At 42.2% G+C, this 20735-nt stretch overlaps 7 protein-coding genes across 7 annotated transcripts; 4 read left to right on the top strand and 3 right to left on the bottom strand.

The window, feature by feature from the left end:
* Positions 1 to 347: 347 nt before the first annotated feature.
* On the top strand, positions 348 to 2711 carry FOA43_003128 (uncharacterized protein; the record flags this gene model as incomplete). Its single annotated transcript, XM_038923405.1, has 1 exon — positions 348 to 2711. The coding sequence occupies one exon, from the start codon at positions 348 to 350 to the stop codon at positions 2709 to 2711; it is 2364 nt and encodes a 787-aa protein (XP_038779333.1).
* Positions 2712 to 2964: 253 nt separating this feature from the next.
* FUR1 (Uracil phosphoribosyltransferase, synthesizes UMP from uracil) lies at positions 2965 to 3612 on the top strand (the record flags this gene model as incomplete). Its single annotated transcript, XM_038923404.1, has 1 exon — positions 2965 to 3612. The coding sequence occupies one exon, from the start codon at positions 2965 to 2967 to the stop codon at positions 3610 to 3612; it is 648 nt and encodes a 215-aa protein (XP_038779332.1).
* Positions 3613 to 3980: 368 nt separating this feature from the next.
* Positions 3981 to 5141, top strand: FOA43_003126 (uncharacterized protein; the record flags this gene model as incomplete). The annotated part of the gene is made up of 1 exon (XM_038923403.1): positions 3981 to 5141. One exon carries the CDS (start codon positions 3981 to 3983, stop codon positions 5139 to 5141), a length of 1161 nt encoding a protein of 386 aa, XP_038779331.1.
* A 2505-nt stretch (positions 5142 to 7646) lies between these two features.
* On the top strand, positions 7647 to 10238 carry FOA43_003125 (uncharacterized protein; the record flags this gene model as incomplete). Its single annotated transcript, XM_038923402.1, has 1 exon — positions 7647 to 10238. One exon carries the CDS (start codon positions 7647 to 7649, stop codon positions 10236 to 10238), a length of 2592 nt encoding a protein of 863 aa, XP_038779330.1.
* Positions 10239 to 10263: 25 nt separating this feature from the next.
* FOA43_003124 (uncharacterized protein) lies at positions 10264 to 11361 on the bottom strand (the record flags this gene model as incomplete). Its single annotated transcript, XM_038923401.1, has 1 exon — positions 10264 to 11361. The coding sequence occupies one exon, from the start codon at positions 11359 to 11361 to the stop codon at positions 10264 to 10266; it is 1098 nt and encodes a 365-aa protein (XP_038779329.1).
* A 200-nt stretch (positions 11362 to 11561) lies between these two features.
* On the bottom strand, positions 11562 to 12746 carry FOA43_003123 (uncharacterized protein; the record flags this gene model as incomplete). The annotated part of the gene is made up of 2 exons (XM_038923400.1): positions 11562 to 12624; positions 12742 to 12746. The coding sequence occupies 2 exons, from the start codon at positions 12744 to 12746 to the stop codon at positions 11562 to 11564; spliced, it is 1068 nt and encodes a 355-aa protein (XP_038779328.1).
* A 629-nt stretch (positions 12747 to 13375) lies between these two features.
* Positions 13376 to 20719, bottom strand: FOA43_003122 (uncharacterized protein; the record flags this gene model as incomplete). Its single annotated transcript, XM_038923399.1, has 1 exon — positions 13376 to 20719. One exon carries the CDS (start codon positions 20717 to 20719, stop codon positions 13376 to 13378), a length of 7344 nt encoding a protein of 2447 aa, XP_038779327.1.
* Between the last annotated feature and the right edge of the window lie 16 nt (positions 20720 to 20735).

Genomic DNA, 20735 nt, shown 5'->3' with positions numbered 1-20735 from the left:
GATACTAAAAAAAACTAAAAAGGAAAAAGAAAAAAGAGAGAAGACAGAAGTGAAAAATTTGAACGTCGTCAAAAAAGGATTGAAAAAGGATTGAAAAATGATTGAAATTGAACCGGGTATAAGTAATAGCAAATGTTGACACCAAAGCCTTTCTCAAGAACAGCTTTACTTGAATGCCTACTAAAATGCCTTGATTCCTTCTCTTATATCTGAGAGATATGCCTCGCATTCTAAACGGATCTTACTTTAATACGTACATCCGTACACCATACAATTACCATGATATTGTTTGTTCTATCTTTTTCAGGTTTAGTTGATCTCTTGCTTTGTCTTTTCCTCTGTAAGGGATGTTTGGTGCCAAAAATAAAAGGGGTAACGGCGTTAGAGCGGATTCGGGACATGGCATATTCAATATGGGCTCTTCTACGAACGGAGAAGAACTCGTATCTCAAAGGAGCGACGATGATGATAAAGACGACGAGATGATGGATGCCATAAGAATTCCATCGGAACAAGATGGGTTTGATGACGCAGAAACTGAAGATGCTCTACAGATAGATCGAGCTACTCAGTTACCAATCACGAAACTTCCGTATGCGGAAGGTGGTCCAATCCCCAAGAGTAGTCCAGATTGGCTTAAGAATGGGAGGCATTTGGAACTAAGTATTGATAAGGCACATAATTTTGGCATATTGTATGTGACTAGGAAGCTTGAAGGGGAAGAGGAGGAAGGGAAAACAGACAAATTAGACAAACCAGAAACTTCCAAACTATATCCATTTGAACTAGAACCTAAGATGGATAAATCAGAGGAGAGAGTCAGTTTGCTAAACAAGCTATATGAAGATTTCGAACCTTTATTGAAAAATAGAGCATACAAGACATATTCAGATGATGATGATACAGGTTTAGAGATTGGAGTGTTAAGTATAATAAGGAACCGCCGTGAAGAGAAGAAGACATTTCTAAGAAGCGTCATCACAAATACTATTGAGAACTTGAAGGAGATCATATCTATTCAGATCAGAGAGAACGATGAAACGACTTATGTCAGCATGTTCAACTACGAGGAGATATTGAACGTGATCAATCTATTGAATGCATTGAAGTTTGCGAAGGAGGACGAGATCATTATATTACTTCAGATGTGGGTAAACAGAGCCAGCTTACAGCCGGACAATGAATTGGTGGATAGAGCAATGGATAATGAAAATGGTTCTCCATATAAGAATCTTATATTTTGGTCTGCCTACTTGAAGAAACTTATATTGAGAGGATACTTTGATCAGGCAATGAGTGCGTTAGACGAATCGGGGTACGAAGAGCTGGAACAAAGTGATGTTAATTTGTTCAACCTGATTACTGATCTTAGGACACTAATGGGCACATATGATGCTGTTGAGTTCTCACGTGACTCGAAGTCATTCTTTCAATGGAAGAAGAACGTGGTGGAACTCAGAGAAAGGCTATCAGAACTAGAGTTTGTTAATAAGGAGATCTCTGTGGAAGTGAGAGAAATGATATCTACGATGTCAGGATTTGGGAAAACCATTCAAGCCAATTGTAGTAGCTGGTATGAATATCTTTTGGCACGGTTTATGTTCAGTCTACCTTCTATGAAGATGATTAATGGATATGTTGAAGAAGCTGTTGCTGCTTTCCCAGTGAATCAGGTTTCCTCTTGGGAGAGTATCTGTCAGGAGTTATTTGAATGCAAGTACCTTAATGTGATTTCATCATTGGAGATGTTGGATAGGAGTATTGCGACCTACATGGGTGTGTTGATGTCAGCAGCAGGTCTATTGAAGCCGTATAGCGAAGTTATGGGGAATGACCATGAGTCTGACATTAAAACTACCATTGATCAAATGCTTGAGGATCTGACTCTTTCATACTTTGCGGAGCGAGAACTCTTCTCCACAGCTGTAGGAATTTTAGTGACGACAGGAAATTCGAAAGCACGGGAAATTGTTTCACAGATGCTACCAAAGTATCAGATTCAAGATAATGACGACTTTGAGTGGAGTCTTTCCGTGTGTGCTAAACTGAAATTAACTCAAACGGCTGTGGACATCTACAATATCCAAGGAGAAGTATTGTTGAACCAAGGTTACGAATACGAGTCGCTTGAATGCTTTGCGGAGGCAGGAAATGCTGTGAAACTAGTTGATACAGTGTGGAAGATCTTTGAGAATCTACTTCTTGACGGAGAACACGAGGACAGCCTACTAAATGAGAAAATAGATGCCAACGAAATCCAATCTTCCATACTTCGACAGGCACTTTCACCACTAGCATTACTACGGGACATCCTAAAGTACGATTTAAAGTCATCGCACAGTGAGAGACTATCGTTTGAAAAGTTGATCAAGTTGCTACAGTTCAAGTACCTCCCAGCACATTGTAAACCAGTTCTTTTGCTCATGCTTCTGCCTTTCTTTAACACTGCTTCGTTAACTTTACATCAACTTGTTGAGATCATCAAAATTCTAAACGATTACGAGAAGCAACTAAGAGAAGAAGAGCATGCTTCAAAGTATTCCGAACAGATGTATCGCATGGCATTGAAGAGGAAGAACATACACAAGTCCGGAAGTGAATTTGACTGGAGGAATAGACAGGAACTCCCGGTATCTTGCCAGGCACTAATATTGAAGATACGAGAGTTGATTAGCTTTGAAATCAGCTTCAAGTTCCTCGAGCAAAACTGAAAAAAAAAAGAACAGAAAAAGAAATGTGTACAAAAAGAAATGTGAAGAACGGAAGAAAACTGAAAAGTTTAAGACCTCGAAAATTTTTGAAGAGTTTAAATTTGAAATTTTGAAAATTTTCAGCAAGATAAGGGAGATATTGTTGGTACAAATAGGTGAGGATATAATTATTCCTTGTTGTGTTCACTAATACATTGAAAGGGGAAAGACAAGTAGATCAAAATATTAAAAATATTAAAAAAAGAAGAAGAAAATGACTGAAGTGTATCACAATATTTTCAAACTGAGACTGTCGAACCAATTGAGGTGTCTATACACTATCATTCGTGACGAAAAGACAAGTCGTGCGGACTTTGTTTTTTACTCGGACAGAATCATCAGATTGTTAGTTGAGGAAGGTCTCAACCAGCTACCTGTTAAGTCAAAGACGATTCTTACTCCAACAGGATCGACATATCACGGTTTCGAGTTTGAAGGTAAGATCTGTGGTGTGTCTATCATTAGAGCTGGAGAATCTATGGAACAAGGTTTGAGAGCCTGCTGCCGTTCTGTTCGTCTCGGAAAAATCTTGATTCAGAGAGACGAAGAAACTGCTCTTCCAAAGCTTTTCTACGTCAAACTTCCTACGGACATCTCTAAGAGATATGTATTGTTGTTGGATCCATTATTGGCTACTGGAGGATCTGCCTGTATGGCTATTGACGTTTTGAAACAGAAGGGTGTTTCTGAAGATAGAATCATCTTCTTGAACGTGTTGGCCAGTCCTGAAGGTATTGAGGTTTTCAGAAGTAAATACCCTAAGATTAAGGTTATTACTGGTATGGTTGATGATGGATTGAACGAACATAAGTACGTCATTCCTGGTGTTGGAGATTTCGGCGATAGATACTACTGTATTTGAGAAGATAATGAAAAAAAAGTTAAGTTAGAATAGATAAGATAAATGAAATAAATATCTGACTGGTGGAAACCGTCGGAGATAACTGGCTATGCACGCATTAGGTATTTTGACGAGCCTCTTCCTACCTGGCATGGATCCACATCGGGTAGTTTTTGTGACCTTTATGACCTTCAGGGACCCACCCTACTTCAAATTACTTGGCCAATCTAATCTGAAAGATTGCCGAATAAGAAAACATGCTGACGTAGTTGAAGTAAAGTAACCTTGAAGCTTGTAGACAGACAATTCGGTCGTGCAAAAATCATTTCGCGTCTTATTTACATGTCGAGTATATCAAGACCTTTTTGTTCTCGGGTTAATTGCCAACTATGTCGTCAGAGACCATCTACAACCAGCCAATAGTGATAGACAATGGGTCAGGAATGATAAAGTCAGGTTTTGCCGGGGATGAGCGACCGAAAATTAATTACTCCAACATCATAGGAAGACCAAAGTATACTAAGGTGATGCCATCATCGATCTCCGAGCAGGACACCTTTATTGGTTCCAAGGCTCAAAAATTGAGAGGATTACTCAGATTAAAGTATCCAATGAGTCATGGTATTGTGGAAAACTGGAGTGATATGGAACAAGTATGGAATCAAGTAATATCGGATCTTGACTGTAAACCTGAAGAGCATCCACTATCTATAACTGAACAACCATTGAATCCACGATCCAACAGAACCAAAATGTGCGAAGTTCTATTTGAAACATTCAATTTTCCAGTACTTCATGTTGCCATGCCGGCAGTTCTTTCTCTATATTCCACCGGTCGAACTACGGGAGTGGTGGTGGACTCAGGTGATGGTGTTACCAGTATAGTGCCAGTATACGAGGGATTCGCCATTCCCGGTTCTATAAAGAGAATCAATCTTGGTGGAAGAGATATAACGAAAAGATTACAGATAGAATTAATGAGATCGGGATACAGTCTCACGTCATCAAGCGAGTTTGAGATAGTGAGAAGTATGAAGGAAAGACTTGGGTTTGTGGCCCCAGAGTTACAGTCGTTGCATATGGGAGGGAGAAGTTTAATAAGCGAATATCTTATGTATGATTCAACGGCAGATGTGAAATCGTTCAAACTTCCTGACAACAAAGTTATCAAGATGAGTGAATCTTGCTTAAGTAGACCATGCGAGGTTATGTTCCAACCGGAATCGTCGGGTTTCGAGGAGACATCGATACAGGATGCTCTTTACTACGCAATTATGCAGACAGACGCGGATCTAAGAAGCAAATTGTTCCAGAATATTGTTCTCAGTGGAGGTTCTACACTTTTCAAGAACTTCGGTACAAGACTACTTCGAGAAATGCAACGACTAGATACCGAAGCCAAACTTAAGATCTACGCATCTGCTGACAGAAAGGTAAGTTGCTTTGTGGGAGGCTCGATTCTTGCCAGTCTAAGTACATTCAAAAACATATGGGTAACGAAATCTATGTACCAAGAAGATCCTTACTGCATCCATCACAAGTTCCCATAGCTATAATAATAAACGATTAACCTATAAACCCAAGAAAGAAGAAAGAAGAAAGAACCAAAACAGAAAAAAAAAAAGAGAGAAAGAAAGGAAGAAAGAAATCCAGGGGAACTGAAGCTACCTCAAACTATCGTCATCGTGACTGATCGAACAGATGTCTATTCCAAAGATTTCATTGGTCGTATAACCATTTGAGGAGGAAGAAGACGGCACCGATTTCGATGGTGCAGTTGCACTGACTACCGTTCTCGTCTTTTCACTTCCTTGAAGCTTTGATGTACCTGTAAGATATAAATGAGATCGTTGACTCTTTACGGCCAAAGGAGAACCATATATCGACTTGTAAACCACCGAATCCGTACTATCAGTGTCAACGTTAGCAACAGGAGAAGTATAGAAATCGTCCAAGTAAGAAGGAGACGTCCAGAGTTTTCTTATCGTGGAGGACGATCCCAAATTGATCAGAGGAGTTTGCATGAGATTTGATGGAGTCTTGAACTTGGTAGATAGAGGGCCATCTTGTAACTGCTGAAGTTGTTGTTGCTGAGGTTGTTGTTGTTGCTGCTGCTTTGATGAAGCCCCAGGAGTTTGCCTTTTAGGTGTCATCGGTTCTAAAAGAGGACCAGTATCACCCGACCTTATCGGTGATAGCTCGAAATTCGACTTGCAGTTGAATGATGAGGTAAATGGAAGAGCTCTAGGAGAATCTTGGATAAAAGATCCATCAGGGGAATTGAAGAATTGCTTAAAGAAAATATGGTCTCCAGCAGCCGAAGAAGAAGAGGCCCTGAAAGGCATTAAAGGAGCTGCCAATTCCGGAATCGCTCCTAATTTGATGGGAGTTTGAGATCGGAAATCGATATCTGTCTTTTGTGATCGACTAGCATTATAATTAGGGCTGACAATTAAAGAGGCTGTTGGCCCTGGAAGTTGAAGCGATCGCACCGATGGTAGACCAGTGGAGTTGAAGCTGGAAGTATTTGTAGAAGAAGATGAAGATGATGACGAAGGAGAAGATGCATGGTTTTGTGTACGATCGGTAGGAATAAGACGCTTGGTCTCATTCACGTTACAAAATTGGTACTCATAACCGGTGACAATGCGCCAATAATGACCCTTGCCGTCCTTAGACTTCTCTGCTTTCTCAAATGACTTGTTAAGCGAGAGATTGTGACGAATGGAGTTCTGCCAGCCCACTTCACCCTTCCTATAGTAAGGGAAATGAGAGGAGATCCAGTGGTATATTTGAGATAGTGTAAGCTGCCTGGTAGGTGATCGAAGAAGTGCCATACCTATCAAAGTAGCATAGGAGAACGGAGGCTTCGAGTCCCCATGGAACACGATAGGGGTCATTTCTTCAGGAGGAGGAATGTTAAAATGCTGGGGTCCTTTCAATCTCCGTGACCGCTTACTTGATCGATCGGCTTTATGAGACGAGGAGCGCTTTTTGGACGAGATGAAAGAGGTGGTGGCGAACTCCGGAGCAGAAAGAGGCTGGCCCAGGTTCTGGTTCTCCTTCTTGGACTTTGTACCACGCTTTGCATCTTCATGGGTAGCAGGAACATCTTTGCTGGCATCTTTGAGCAACTCCTCCAAACCTAAGCCAACAACACACTTACCATCATCTTCAAGCTCGCGAATCTGAGGGGAAGACAGCTCTGGAGATAAAAGACCGTGCTTCATAATATCAATGTTTTCCTTCTCTGAATCATACTTAGAGTTGGTACCGGATTTGAAATGAGGAGGAGTTTTAAACTCAAAGGATCTATTTGGACTGGGGATCTCCGGCGCAGGAAGAAGGTGAGCGTTCTGCGACATTGAGGGATCGGACGCGTAGGAAATAATGGTAGTATCTGAACCTTAAAAGCAATAGGTATATAGAGGGTATTCAAGAAAGTGATCAAGAAGAAAAGAAGATTCAAAAGTACACCAAACTTGTAGATAAAAGAGATCGAGTTAGCCACGGCTAGAAACGTGCAGGTCACATGAAACGCAACCTATGGACTTATATCATTGTCTGAAAAAAATTTGCAGAGAAATAAAGCGCGTTCCTTCGCCGGTGTTTACAAACTTCCGTATAAGTGAAATTGCTTCCTCGTAAACGCGGTCGCGTATCTTGGAAATGAAGAGGATGGTACTCGGGCTGTGTCCAGGACTGGACAATCCGTGCACAACCGCGTCATAGAACATGCGCTCTTCTTGGACTCTGTTCTAAAAACAATACGTATATAATTGCGTTTCAGGCTGCCAAGCATGATATTTTTTCTATTAATCACACTTTGATGCTAAAAGTGAATGCTCGGCTGCAGCCTGCTTACTGGGTGTCTGAATCCTCAAATGTTAAACCTCTTCAGATCATCCACCTATCTCGCTTTCTCAGGATGCCGCGCGCCTAACAATTTCTGTTATCATATATATATATATATATTTTTTTAAGCACCCATTACGTAATCTCGCTGATTCTCAGTATTCTTCTTCCTCTTCTTATCCTCCCAACTGGATCCAGAAATGCCTCCTAATGGTTCCACTAAACGCTCTGGTTGGTTGAACAGACAGGTGAACAAACGAGCTGAACCTACAGTTCAGGCATCTAAACCTCCCATCAAAGAGTTGATATGCGACTCCTGCGCCTGTTGTGGTACCATTATCAAGTATCCTTCCGACGTCTCCAGAGTCATGTGTATGGTTTGCCAAACGAGCTTCACCACGTGCATATCGAGTACTGCTGATTCACCTCAATTGCCTCAATTTTCTATCTCCTTTAACGAATTGAAGGACACCATCCAACAATGTCACGGCCAACCCGACTTTAAAGCTGTGCAGAATCTCATCATTCGCAGCTTTTCCTCGGATTCCGTGCTCAATGCTTCGTTCAAACTAGACTCTAGAAGCTCCTCCTCATACCACTCGCCTAATCTCAACTACGCCGAGCTTCGAAAATTCTACTCCTTACTAAGGAAACTTCCCACTAACGCCGTCTTTTACAGGCTTTTAATTACCTCTCTACACCTTCTCAGACATCCCCCTCGCATTTCCGATGTACATTCAATTAGCTGGCTTCTTATTCTACTGGAGATCCCATTGTTGCCCGAATCTCTTATCAGCGGTAACGATACAGCAACAAATGGCACCAGTTCTTTGGCGCCTCAATTGAAATCCATCTGCTATGATATATTGAAGCGCGTAATTGGACTTATGGCTCATATGGACAGAAAATGTATGCAGTATGTGACCAATTGGTGGTCTAAATTGCCCGACAACGAGTTTGTCCGCAAGATTGACTTTCTCAACTTGTACATAACTTTCCAGTTGACTCGTTGCATAAACTACGAGATCTACAACACTGTGATCAACACTTCTTCTTATGTCTGTGCGCAGAATATACCTGACGATGATATTAACTACAAAGATACTCTAAGAGCACATTTCATTCGTCCTACATCACAAAGTTCAGACTTTGGTCTATCTATCAGAATACCGCTTTTCATTTCTTCTGGAGGTAGGAGACTATCGACAACGAATGGGCAGCTGCACCAGCAATCATCTTCTCCTTGGGGCGGAGCTGGATCCAAGACTAATAAAGAGCATTATATCAAGATTAAGATTCAACAATATAGTGACGAATGGCATTTAAGAACCGCTGCAAGAGTCTTATCTTTACTATTTTCAGCCAACAAGAATCGTTCTAAAGTTCCAGAAGCTGCCTTCTACAACTGCCTGGTAGATTATGTCAATGTGAAGCAGGATTTTGATTCGTGGCAGTTTACCACGACTACCAAAATGCATGAACGGGACCTAAAATTGAGTAACGACTCATCGCTTCTTGTTCTAGACTATCTCAAAGCAGAATCCAACGGTATTTATCTCAATGTCACGTCTAGAGATGGTGCCTCATTACGCAAACCATCGTTTACCTTCTGTCAATTCCCATTTCTAATTTCTCTGGGAGCGAAAATCACGATCTTAGAACACGAAGCCAAAAGAAACATGGAACGTAAGGCTGAAGAAGCTTTCATTCAATCAATCAACAAAAAAATCCCGTTTGGCATGTACTTCAAGATCCGTGTTAGGCGTACACATGTTACAAATGATTCTTTACGCTCCATCAAAGCGCACCAGAACGAGTTTAAGAAATTGCTTCGTGTTGAGTTTGTCAACGAACCAGGAATTGATGCTGGCGGATTGAAGAAAGAATGGTTTTTGCTTCTCACTAAGGAACTCTTTGATGCCGAAAAGGGACTCTTCTCGTACAACGAGACTTCTCATCTTTGCTATTTTGCACGCTCACCGATCAACAGCGATGAGCTGTACTATCTTGTCGGAGCTGTACTAGGGTTAGCAATATACAATTCGACCATCTTGGATTTGAAACTTCCTAGAGCATTATACAAGAAGTTAATGAACAGGAAAGTAACACTACATGACTTCATTCAATTGGATCCGGAAACAGGCGCTGGATTACAACGACTATTGACATGCCATGGTGTGCAAGATTTAGCAATTTTTTTTGAGGTCACTTACAAAGACATCTTTGACGATATAGTCACCAAAGAGTTAATCAAAGGAGGATCACAAGTGCCTGTTACAGATGAGAACAAGTATGAATATGTGGAAAGATATATGAACTTCTTTCTTAACGACACTTGCAAACAACCATTTGAAGCATTTTGCAAAGGCTTTTATAACGTTGTGGGAGGAAACGCATTGTCATTATTCACACCTGAAGAGATTCAGCTCATTTTGATAGGAGACGAAAGTAGTAGTAAGTTAGATACTTCAATAATGAGATCCATCACGAAATATAATGGATTCCAGGCGGATGATGAGATTATCGATTGGTTCTGGAACTATTTCGACAATTGTTCCACAGCAGCACAAAAGAAGCTGCTTTTCTTTGTCACAGGAACGGACAGACTACCGGCAACTGGATTGCCGTCTTTGCATTTCAAGATAACTCGACTGTGCGACAGCAGCATCAAGTTACCAACTTCGCATACATGCTTCAATGAACTCTGTCTTTACGACTACCAATCACAGGAGATCTTCAAAGAAAAAATGGATCTGGCATTGGATTACGGTGAAGGATTTGGTTTGAGGTAGAGTATATACAGCATAAATATAATAATTAGACCAGGGCAGCATACTTCTTCAAGTGGTCAGGAATACAATCGTAAAGGTTTTTGGATTGAAGCCACTTCTTACTGAAAATTCTATCAGAGTACTTGTGAGCAGAATCCGTCAAGATGGTGACGACATTGGATCCCTCAGGAACATGCTCGGCAGCTCTGACAGCGGCAACAACATTTAAAGCGGCAGTACTTCCCACGTAGATACCCTCATCATCAATGAGCCTATACAACATTGAGATAGTTTCCTCATCGGGGACCAAAAAGGCATCTTCAGCGTACTTAATATCGGCAGCAACGTTACCGGTAATACGACGCTGACCGATACCCTCAGTAATGGAGCCACCATCAACATCAATCGACTTACCACCAGATTTAACGTAGACATAAACACAAGACCCTGGAGGTTCGGCAACATACGATTTCATCTTAGGATCCTTGGACTTTAGATAATGAGTGACACCAGACCAAGTACCACCAGAACCAAGGGAGCAAGTGAAGGCAGCAACTTTACCATCCAACTGTTCATAGATTTCCGGTCCCGTAGACTCAATATGAGACTGTCTGTTGTCCAAGTTTTCGAATTGATCAGTGTAATAGGCATTTTCCGTCTCATCAGCAAACTTCTTGGCTAAATGGTTGAAGTTCTCAGGCTTGCTAAACGGAGCAGGAGCAACCGCATGCACCTCTGCACCTAACAACTTCAACGTCTGCATTTTGCCTGGTGCCTGGGTGTTGTTCATGAAAATCACGCATTTGTAACCCTTTGCACGACAAACATGTGCCAATCCAATACCGGTGTTACCAGCGGTACCTTCCACAATGGTTCCTCCAGGCTTGATCATACCTCTCTTTTCCGCACTCTCTATGAGCCATAAAGCTGCTCTATCCTTAATGGATCCACCGGGATTCATCCACTCTGCTTTCCCCCAAATATTTCTGCCAGTCTCTTCACTTAACTTATTAAGCTTAATCAATGGAGTATTACCAATAGCCCCTGCAAGTCCAGTCTTAGCCACCAATGGCTTGAACCCATCAATATATGACAATTGTACTGCTCTAGTCATCGAAAATAGCCTTTTGAAAACACAAACCATACTGCCTCTAAGGAAAACCGGATCAATTTAAGATCAATTTATTAGATCAATTTATCAAATCAATTTGCCAGGTGAATCTTGGAGCCATAACCTGGCCTGCATCATATCAAAGGATTATGTCAGATCATGTGATATCTACCAATGGTGTACGGATGCGGACTATCTATTATTTCATTGATTCTTATAGATCTGTACACAGACTACTGAACACCAATAATGGACAATTCCAACGTCCAGACCCGAAGAATATGAACCTTCATCTTAGTCACATCACCATCGATACCTTTGATTGCAAGAGAGCCTAAATCGACCTCTTCCACCACATCAGACCACCAACACTTTCTAGCAGGCTTTCTCCAAAAAAGAAGCAACTTGGTGGCGTTAGAGTTTGGTTTTTCTTTTCTAGTTCTAGAACTGGCCCTCGAAACAGCTCGAGCTATGTTACTGAATCTCGAACGCTTTCTTTCAGAGCTTGCCGCGGAGCTTGCCGAGGAAACAGGATTCAACTGCGGTGAATCACATGGAGAAGAGGTACCTGTAGAACGGTTGTTGAGACGAACCAGCGTCAATGAAAAAACAACCGTTTTACCTGGCTCCAACGAGCGGTGACCCCAGTCCCCGTTTACAGAGAAGCCAGAAGAGCATAACATATCCATTAGATGCTGCTCTGCAGGCTTCAACTGTTGACCAGCCTTGTAGCCCAAACCATCAAATATCCTAGTATTTCCAACGAGCTTCTGGCCCACGAGAACCTTTATGCGCCGCATTTCATCTATTGAGAGCCCCCTCACCGGTGGAATACAATAGTAGTCCAAATCTTCTCTTAGAACAATAATAGAAGGCTTATCGCTCAATATACTTGGATCATTAATGTCATAAACCTGCTGCTTCGGTATTAGTAGTTTCTGCTCTTGAAATTGCAAATCCTTTACTGCTGAGTCAAACACAGTGCAGATATACTGGAAACATTCAGGTGAGAAATTAACAAAGACAACATCATCTTCTGTAAGGTTTGTTATCACATTTCCATCCTTGTCCACAAAAACGCCGTTGGGAAACAAACAAAGTAAAACACTCTCAGGAAGCCCCATTAGGTCGTCTCGAGTGATCGTGAACATCTGGCCACGAAGGTTCATCTGAATCTCAGTGTTATAATCATCCACATCACCTCCTATTAACATCGGCTGATCCTGCCCCACATCATTCGGAACTTGTGTAATGACATCCTGTTGCGACATGACAGTTTTAATCAGTTCACTGAATCTATACCTGATAGATAAATGTGCAACAAATAAAGAAAGGGGAGAGAAAAAGGAGACGTACTCTATTCAGTGCGTCTATTCAGTGAGTCTAGGCTTAACTAATTTTTTCGCAATTTACATCATCGTTATTCTTCCGCTTTTGTCGCTACCCGCCAAGTATGATATAAATCGACGCGTCAGACGAGGTCGCCTGAGGTCGCTCGAGGTCGTCCAAGGTAACCACCACCACCTCTCCTCTCTGTATGCACACGGCCTGTCTGCTCTACCAAGTATGGGAGATTCCACAGATACAAAAATCAACCATGCTCAGTCGGAGGATGATGATACTTGGTACTCTGATAGTTCAAACCCCATCCTCGCCAAGTCCCCACTGGAGAAAGATGATACCTATGGCTCTCCCGATGACAGCCCTTCCAGTCTCACATTGGCCTCGATCAAAAGAGAACATGCCAAGCAGGGATATTTAGATGGTCTTACCAAAGCAAGGGAGGCAAGCTTACAGGAAGGATTTGACTCTGGATATCCTATAGGGGCCAGAATAGGTGAACTGGTAGGAGAGATCGTTACACAGACGACTATAGACCATACTAATAACGACTCTGAAGAATCTCTAACCGAATTGAACATATCCAATATTCTTCAGGAAAAATACTTCAATAAGGACCTAGAATTAGACGACGAAAGACTGCATCCGGTTCTTCAAAAGTGGAATCCTTCCCTAAATCATTAATATATATACATATACTCCTATATCACCAGAAAGAGCACCATCCAATGTAATGCTGGCACAAGTTCTCCACAGAAGTGGCCTGCTGGATCAAGTTATCTACCTGTGTAGGAACGTCCAAGTCCTTAAATCTCTTAAAGTCATCACCCGTCAACTTGTCGTTGATTCGGTTCAACACAAACGCCGCTCTAGCATTCCGTATCTCGTTCTTGTACTGAATAGTCATCCTTTTGCCTTCTTCTTCCGAAATTTGTCCACTTCTCAACAACTCATTGTAATTGGTACTCGGAATAGGACGTCCCGAGTTTTCGATAATCTCCCTGATAGGGAAATCAAATCCCCAATTGATCAATGGGTCGTAAGCAAATGCCTCCAAGATGGCAAGAAGCGACTCCTTATTGTCCCGGAGAACCCTCATCACGTTCTCACTAGAAATCCTGAACGATCCCTCAATACCACTAACTTCCATAGCATAACTGAGCATTCTGGTTAGTCTGAATGGAACCTTTTCCGGATATTTCTCTCTCAAAATGGCCGATTCAAAACAGTCTCCAAAATCGATGTGAACCACTTTCCCTGTAACTCTATCCATCATCAAATTTGAAGGATGCCTATCGCCAAGTCCCAAAATATATCCAACCATCGACATCACGGCCAAAGATCTTGTATATGTCGTCCTTCTATCCAACCATGCCTCCGAAGACTTTGACTTGAACCATAAAACCTTATACAAGTCCTGACCACGGGTAATATCCAAAGCATAGGTGAACACTTCCACTTTCTCCAAAAGCATCAAACTATCGTAATCAGGGGACATCTGCAACATGATCCTATGCTCCACATCAAGGTATATCTTTCTTGGTTCTCTATATTCCTTAATAAGAACATGAAAAGTGTCTGCATTAGGAACCCAACCAAGCAATCCCGAAGATGGCGAAAGAGGTATGGCGGCAAATCTCTGAATGTCAAGATGCCTCTTGAAACATTCCGAATCATCGGCAAGTAAAGTATTCACCAAGCCAAACAACTGCATCACTAAACTGTCCTGTCTGATATCCTCGTGACCTTTCAAAACATACTGATATTTCTTACCATCACTTCCAATGATACAGAACTTTCTTGGTCTCTGCTTGGACGTGATAACAGAGAAGACAGATTCAAATCTTGCAATCCTAATGACGGGCTTGCCAGCGACGTACGTTCCAGGAACAGCCAACTCCATATTTCTCACGGCCAACAACTTTGGCGACACGTGATGTAAATCTAAACTCTGTAATTGAGGCAACTGCCTTGAAATCTTTCGGAAAACAGCATAGTACAAGTCCCAAGCTTGATTCAAATATGTAACATCCCTGCTTTTCTTAAAGCTATCCAACCACTGCTGAGCATCTGCTAGATCTTTACCACAAGAATTAACAAACGAAGCTTCTCTAATCGTCTCAGGTCCCTTCTCGATCATTTTATGAAGAGGAGTGAGTATCGAGAACATCTTTTCGACGTTATGCTCCCCAAAGTAGGCTCTAGAAGCATCGTCTAATCCCTCGTACCACATCTCATGCCACAACACAGAGACTCTAATCAATTCGTTACTCACTAGATCAGCCTGATCAACTAACCTTGCAGAATGCTGCCTCATCTTATCGATGGTAGTCAATGCGGCTCTCTGCCTAGACACACTCTCAGATTTGATAGCCACAGTTAATGGATAAACCAATGCTTGAGGATGTGCTTTACCTAAGTCAGATAATAATCCCAAGAGGAATTTGCTCACGACAGGGTCAGGCTGATGAATACGAGAGATCAATTGAGGAATCACATCTAACCACGTATCAATCTTCACCATCTGGAATCCTTCTTCCATTGCGTTGGAAACGTCCTTAATACCACCAAAGTTAAGCCACAAAGTCAGAAGTCTCAACGTGTCTTGGAGGGGACTCTCCTGCGATAATGCAATCGAATGGAAAAATCCCTTGACTGCCGGAACAACATAATGAATAACTGTATTCAGATCAGCTTCGGACTCATTACGACGCTGAGTATTATCATCATAATTGTTCAACTGCTTCGACTCCGAAGGAATCACCTCAAAGTTGGTCAAAGCCCAATTATGCCAGGCCTTGTACCATTTTGGATCGAAATGGGTGGCAAGTAAGAAAGAACCAAGAATTCCACTAGCTTCATTATCGCCCCACTTAGAATTCATAGCAATCTTCCATTCACCCTGCTTCAAGTAGCAGCGGGCCAGCAATTTGGTGTATCTCTCAATATTTTCTGAAGCACCCACCACCTCTGTTGGAAGTGGCTCGTTAATAGCTTCATTCTCATCAACCCCCAAATCGCGTGAAAGCTTGGAGGTAAAATCAATCAAATGATTTAGTGCCTCCTTCTTTTGTCCTCGGGCCCATATATATTTCAATTGGGCATATACAACTTGTGGAGGGGCTCTAGATGTCTGCTGACCAGGAGTGCCTTCATCTAACAGCAAATTCAAAGCCTTCTCGGATAATCCTAGACGGCCACCCTTCCTGCAAAGATCAGCAAACTTGATCCAGATATCCATATCCTGCTTGGGCTTTACCACCAGTGCTCTAACTTTCAACATTCTTTGCCAAATGTCAACATTCTTTTGACAGCCCAATAGCCTCTTATTCCAAGTCTCCCTTATATGTGCCCTTTTTTCCGATCCAGGTGGTAATTTCTTATAGGTGATGATCTCTTCAAGTTCCGCCAACATCTGAACTCTCACCACTACACCATATGCTCTGTTGTACGACTCACTGACAAGTGCAGTGATTTCTGTGACAAGCAAATCTCTGGACTTAGAGATTTGGCTTGCTGCGTCTTCGAAATTGTTGTTGTGCAATAACAAAACCGCATTGAAAAAGGCCCTGTCGGGAGACTCGTGCTTCATCACACTAATGTAAGTGCCCATTTTCTCCCATTGGCCAAGTCCCCAAGAGGCAGAAGCAGCAAGGGGCGCAATAGACCTTCTCATGTCGCTCGACGAAGCATCCCATTTCTTCTCTGCCAAATCACTCAACTGCTCCCACTGTCCCAATGCATGGAAACACCTCATTTTACCCATGGTAATTTCGGGGGAGTTAGGCTCTTCCTTTTCTCTTTCGTTATAAGCCGCTAATGCATCATCCCACCGCTGCAACTTCTCATACCATGTCTCTTTCAACTGAAGACCGTGGTGTTCTTGGGCGTACTTTAAAATACCAATTGCAGCATCAGTCTGCTGGAGTTGGTTGTTGATACTAATTAAAGATTCAATGGTCGGGGTGGATGGCTCTTGAATGAACTCTAATTCTTTGTAGTGAAGGGCCTTAGCGTAGGCATGCGATCTTTGCGCGTACTGACTCAAGGTCTGAATCCGAATAGGCAAAGATTTCTCATCGTGCTCCAAATACTCTGTTAAATTTAACAATGTTTGATGGATCTCAGGTGAACTGTTCGGTGATGAGAGCGCAATACACAACGCCTGGGCCAATTCTCCCTGATATTGAATATGCAATTCGTTCCAACAACTAGCGAATGCACAATTGAACAATCCTTTCGCTAATGGAGGAAATACCGTGGCCAACGAGGAGCAAGCTCGCAATGCAGGAGACGAAGACTCCTTCAATAGCTCAATGCTTAACCGTCTCATCCATTCGTGCCAGTCTTCCCGGGTCCTCTTGGTGCTGCAGTCCCATGCATTACGTAAAGCCTGAGGATTGACGGGCAACTTTCTAGGAGTAGCCTCTACTTCAAGGTTGTTGTTGTTGAGGGAGGCATCGTCAGGATATACGACTAGTCCAGAAGACAGAGACTCACCATTAAGCAATTTATCAGCCAATTGATCAAAGAGCGGATAATGCAACTTGTTCATGATAAGCACCGAACTGACAACAGGTACAAAGATAGAAAATTCTTGACCAACTTGTATCATTAGAGAGCAGATCGTCATCATTACAGTGTTCTTCAACTCATTGTTATCAGAATTGGCCAACAATCGAAGCAATGGATGAACGATTTCAGACGTATAGTCACTCAAGTTAATCACCCGAGCAATTTTACCGACAGTCTCAATAGATGCTTGTCTGAGGACGAGAGGTGCGTACTCAAACAATTTCACCATCTGGGGGACAAACAAATGTGCATAAGGTTCCATGTTATCGCCAAATACCATGAAGGCTTTGAGAACCCTCAATGAGGGGGCCCGCTTAGGTGAACTATCTTGATTTAAGAGATCAAGAAGCATAGTGACAACATCAAGAACATACAATTTGAATTCGTCATCCAAAGATTTCGAGACCTGCTCAACGACTCCAATAATAGTAACTTGCAACTCAGAATATTTAAAGAACCCTTTGATCAAATCAAAAATTTGGCCGAGATAGGGACGGATATTTAGCTTGACGATCTTTGTCAAGTCACCCAATTGCTGGAAGTATGTTATCAACATTGACTTCGGACAAGAATGCATCACAGAAGCGAACCCGGGGATTACCTGATCTAAATATGGAACACATTTGACCCCAAGCGTCTTAAAAATATGCATTATAGCTTGAGTCACTGCAGGGTGATGATTGCTTAGAGAAGGATCTTTTAAGATTTTCAATAAGGTCGTTATCACCACAGTAGGGAAGTAGTCCTCATTTGAAGGAGACTTACCCTTCATAAGCAACTCCATATCAATGGAAGGGGCATTCTGCTCAGCCACCGTCTGAGAATCTCTTCCGCTTCTTTCCACCTCTCTATATTTATAAGGATCAAGCGCACCCAAAATACCCATGAGCCTAACCGTTTCTCTTCTAGCAGAGGGTGATGAATCCGACTTGAGGATGTTGACTAGAAGACCAAGAAGCTGAGGATAATCAATCAATGGTCTAATCACGTAACCGGATGCACCGGCCAACTGGCCCAAAGTTTTTAAAGCAGCATCTCGTTTGTAGCTCAAACTCTGGTCCTGGAAAGTTTCTAGTAGAATAGGCATCAACTGAGGAACAAATTCAAGCATTTCGGCACCGCTCACAATAGACATCTCTCCTATAGCAGCAATTGCTGCAGAAGCTACAGATGTACTACTATCAGTAGCACGCGGTATCAATGCGTCCATGATTGATTTGAGATATGGCTTGGACAACTCACCCGTACTGGATATAAGCAGCGAAATCAGAATGGCAGTCTCTTCCTTGCGCCTTGTACTTTGACCTGCGTAATTAAGAGTTGTCAACAACTGAATGAGCATCTTACGTAACGGAGGCACTATGTATGCAGGGTTGATAAAGGTGAGCCTACCAACCAACTTGACAGTGGCCTTTCTGATTTCAAATAGTTCATCGTTGAGAGCCATAAATAACAATCTAACGTTTTCCGCCTGAGACAATTGAGCATCAAAGCGGTCACCGAGGCTTTTCAACACGTCGAGCCGAACCTCGGGAACAGGATCCGTAATACAAATCGTCAAGAGCTTGGACAGAACATCGTTGACGGCTTTTAAAGATGCAGCACTTCGTTCCAGGCAAATGGCGCTTCTCATATAAATGTTCGAAGAAGTTAAGGAAGCCTGTAATCTCACTTCAGGAGTATTGTGACTAATATAATAGGTGACAGCATGCCTCACAAAATCGGTCAAGTTGTAGTTGCGAAAGTCGAAAAAGCTTAGAGCCTTGAGAGCCTGCAATATGACGACAACGTCACCATCTTCATACTCGCTCACATTTGGTAGTCCAGCAAGACTAGTGACGTCAACTTCCGAACGTGGAGGTTGAAAAGATGGGCCCCCCTCTCTAGAAAGCATATGACGTCTGTATCTAAAGGCCAATTGTGGGTCCATAAGAACCTTAAAGTCTGGAGCACCGGGATGCTTGAACTCATAGCCAGAAAGACAATAACTGATCGTATTAATCAAATTATCGTTGATGATAGGCTCTAGAGACGGGAGGTGATCAATAAATATCTTTAGGACACTGAGCATGCTATCAGTGATAGGACATTTCAACACTAAGGTGAGAACGTGATAGCTGTTGATAAATTTGGTTAATGGAGGGCCTAGAGCAATGGCCAATTTTGCCAAACAGTAAAAGCACGGAGAAGATAATTCCTTCCTCGTCTTGGGACTCCTTGAAGAAAGCCCTTCACGAATGCTTTCTAAGACTACACCATCTAAATAGTTGACAATATTATTTTTGGCTTCAATGGCGATATCACCAACACTTGTCAAGATAAACGATCTATCTTTACCGATTTTTAGCTGTGAAATGTAATAGAGCAGGACCCGATGCATAAACTTGTCGACAAAACGGATTCTGTCATAGCGGGCCAATCTGGGCATAATCATGGCAAATTCCTTTCTAATATCCTGAGAGCGATTATCCTTGACGGTCATTAGAGTTTCGTATATTTCGTCGATTTTGGGATCCAAAATGGAGGTTCCCTGAAGGATCAACTCTCTATAACAAAGTAAAGATCCGTGAACAAATTCTGGAGGACTATTATAAATGTTGGAGTTGATTACGGAGGAGTTATTGGTTCCTGAAGAGACTCCAGCTGCTGCAGAAGTAGAAACACCTGTGCCAACAGATTTAAAGATGCTTAGAGCCTCGTTGTACAACTTTGTAAACCAATAATTGAGTAACTCAGAATCCCTTTCATAAACGATACTAAGACAATATCTAAGACATATTGCAGTATCTTCTCTCAGAGATAAGGTAGGATGTCTAAGACCGATCCAGATATTCAGTAGGATATCCTTGATGTAGGGATAGAGCATAGCGGGAGCGTTGAAGGCCAAAGAACCCAGAATAAGAACAGCGGCATGACGCTTGCCTTGGACTTTTTCGGAAACAAGCCACTCTAAAGACCTCTTCACTTCGAATTCAACAAAGTCTCCAGTCAACGACCCACCAGGTATAGCCAACTTACCTAGAGTGGTAGTGGCAGCCTTCATGACATACAAGTTGTTTGATGAAAGAAGCCTTCTTAAATAGCTGGCATACCTTGTAATCATATTGGAGTTCTGTTCAGCGGTGGTAGTGAGCCCCAATTGGGGCACTGATGGATCTTCATTGGAATTTGTGATCAGATCAACCATGGAATTGATAGCTTCGATTCCACCGAGCTGCTCTCTTACGTTAGAACTATTGATAAGATCAAAAATCCGCTTGTTGATGTAATTGTTGTAAACGGAGAGTTGCTCAGGCGATGTAATATCCCTGGATACAGCAACAACATGCTTTCTTAGCAGCTTGGCAGCTCTAAGTCTGACGGCCTCATCTTTAGAACGGAGCTCCTTAAAGATCTCATCCATCGTAAAGCTTTCTAGAGAGGAACCCATGTTAGGTAAAAATCCAGCATGTGCTGCTAGGGATACAGCTGACATAATGGATGGAGAGTAC

Source organism: Brettanomyces nanus, chromosome 3 (genome assembly GCF_011074865.1).
Source record: "Brettanomyces nanus chromosome 3, complete sequence".
In the NCBI taxonomy this organism is placed as follows: Eukaryota; Fungi; Ascomycota; class Pichiomycetes; order Pichiales; family Pichiaceae; genus Brettanomyces; species Brettanomyces nanus.
This window is presented reverse-complemented; position numbering and strand designations above follow the sequence as displayed.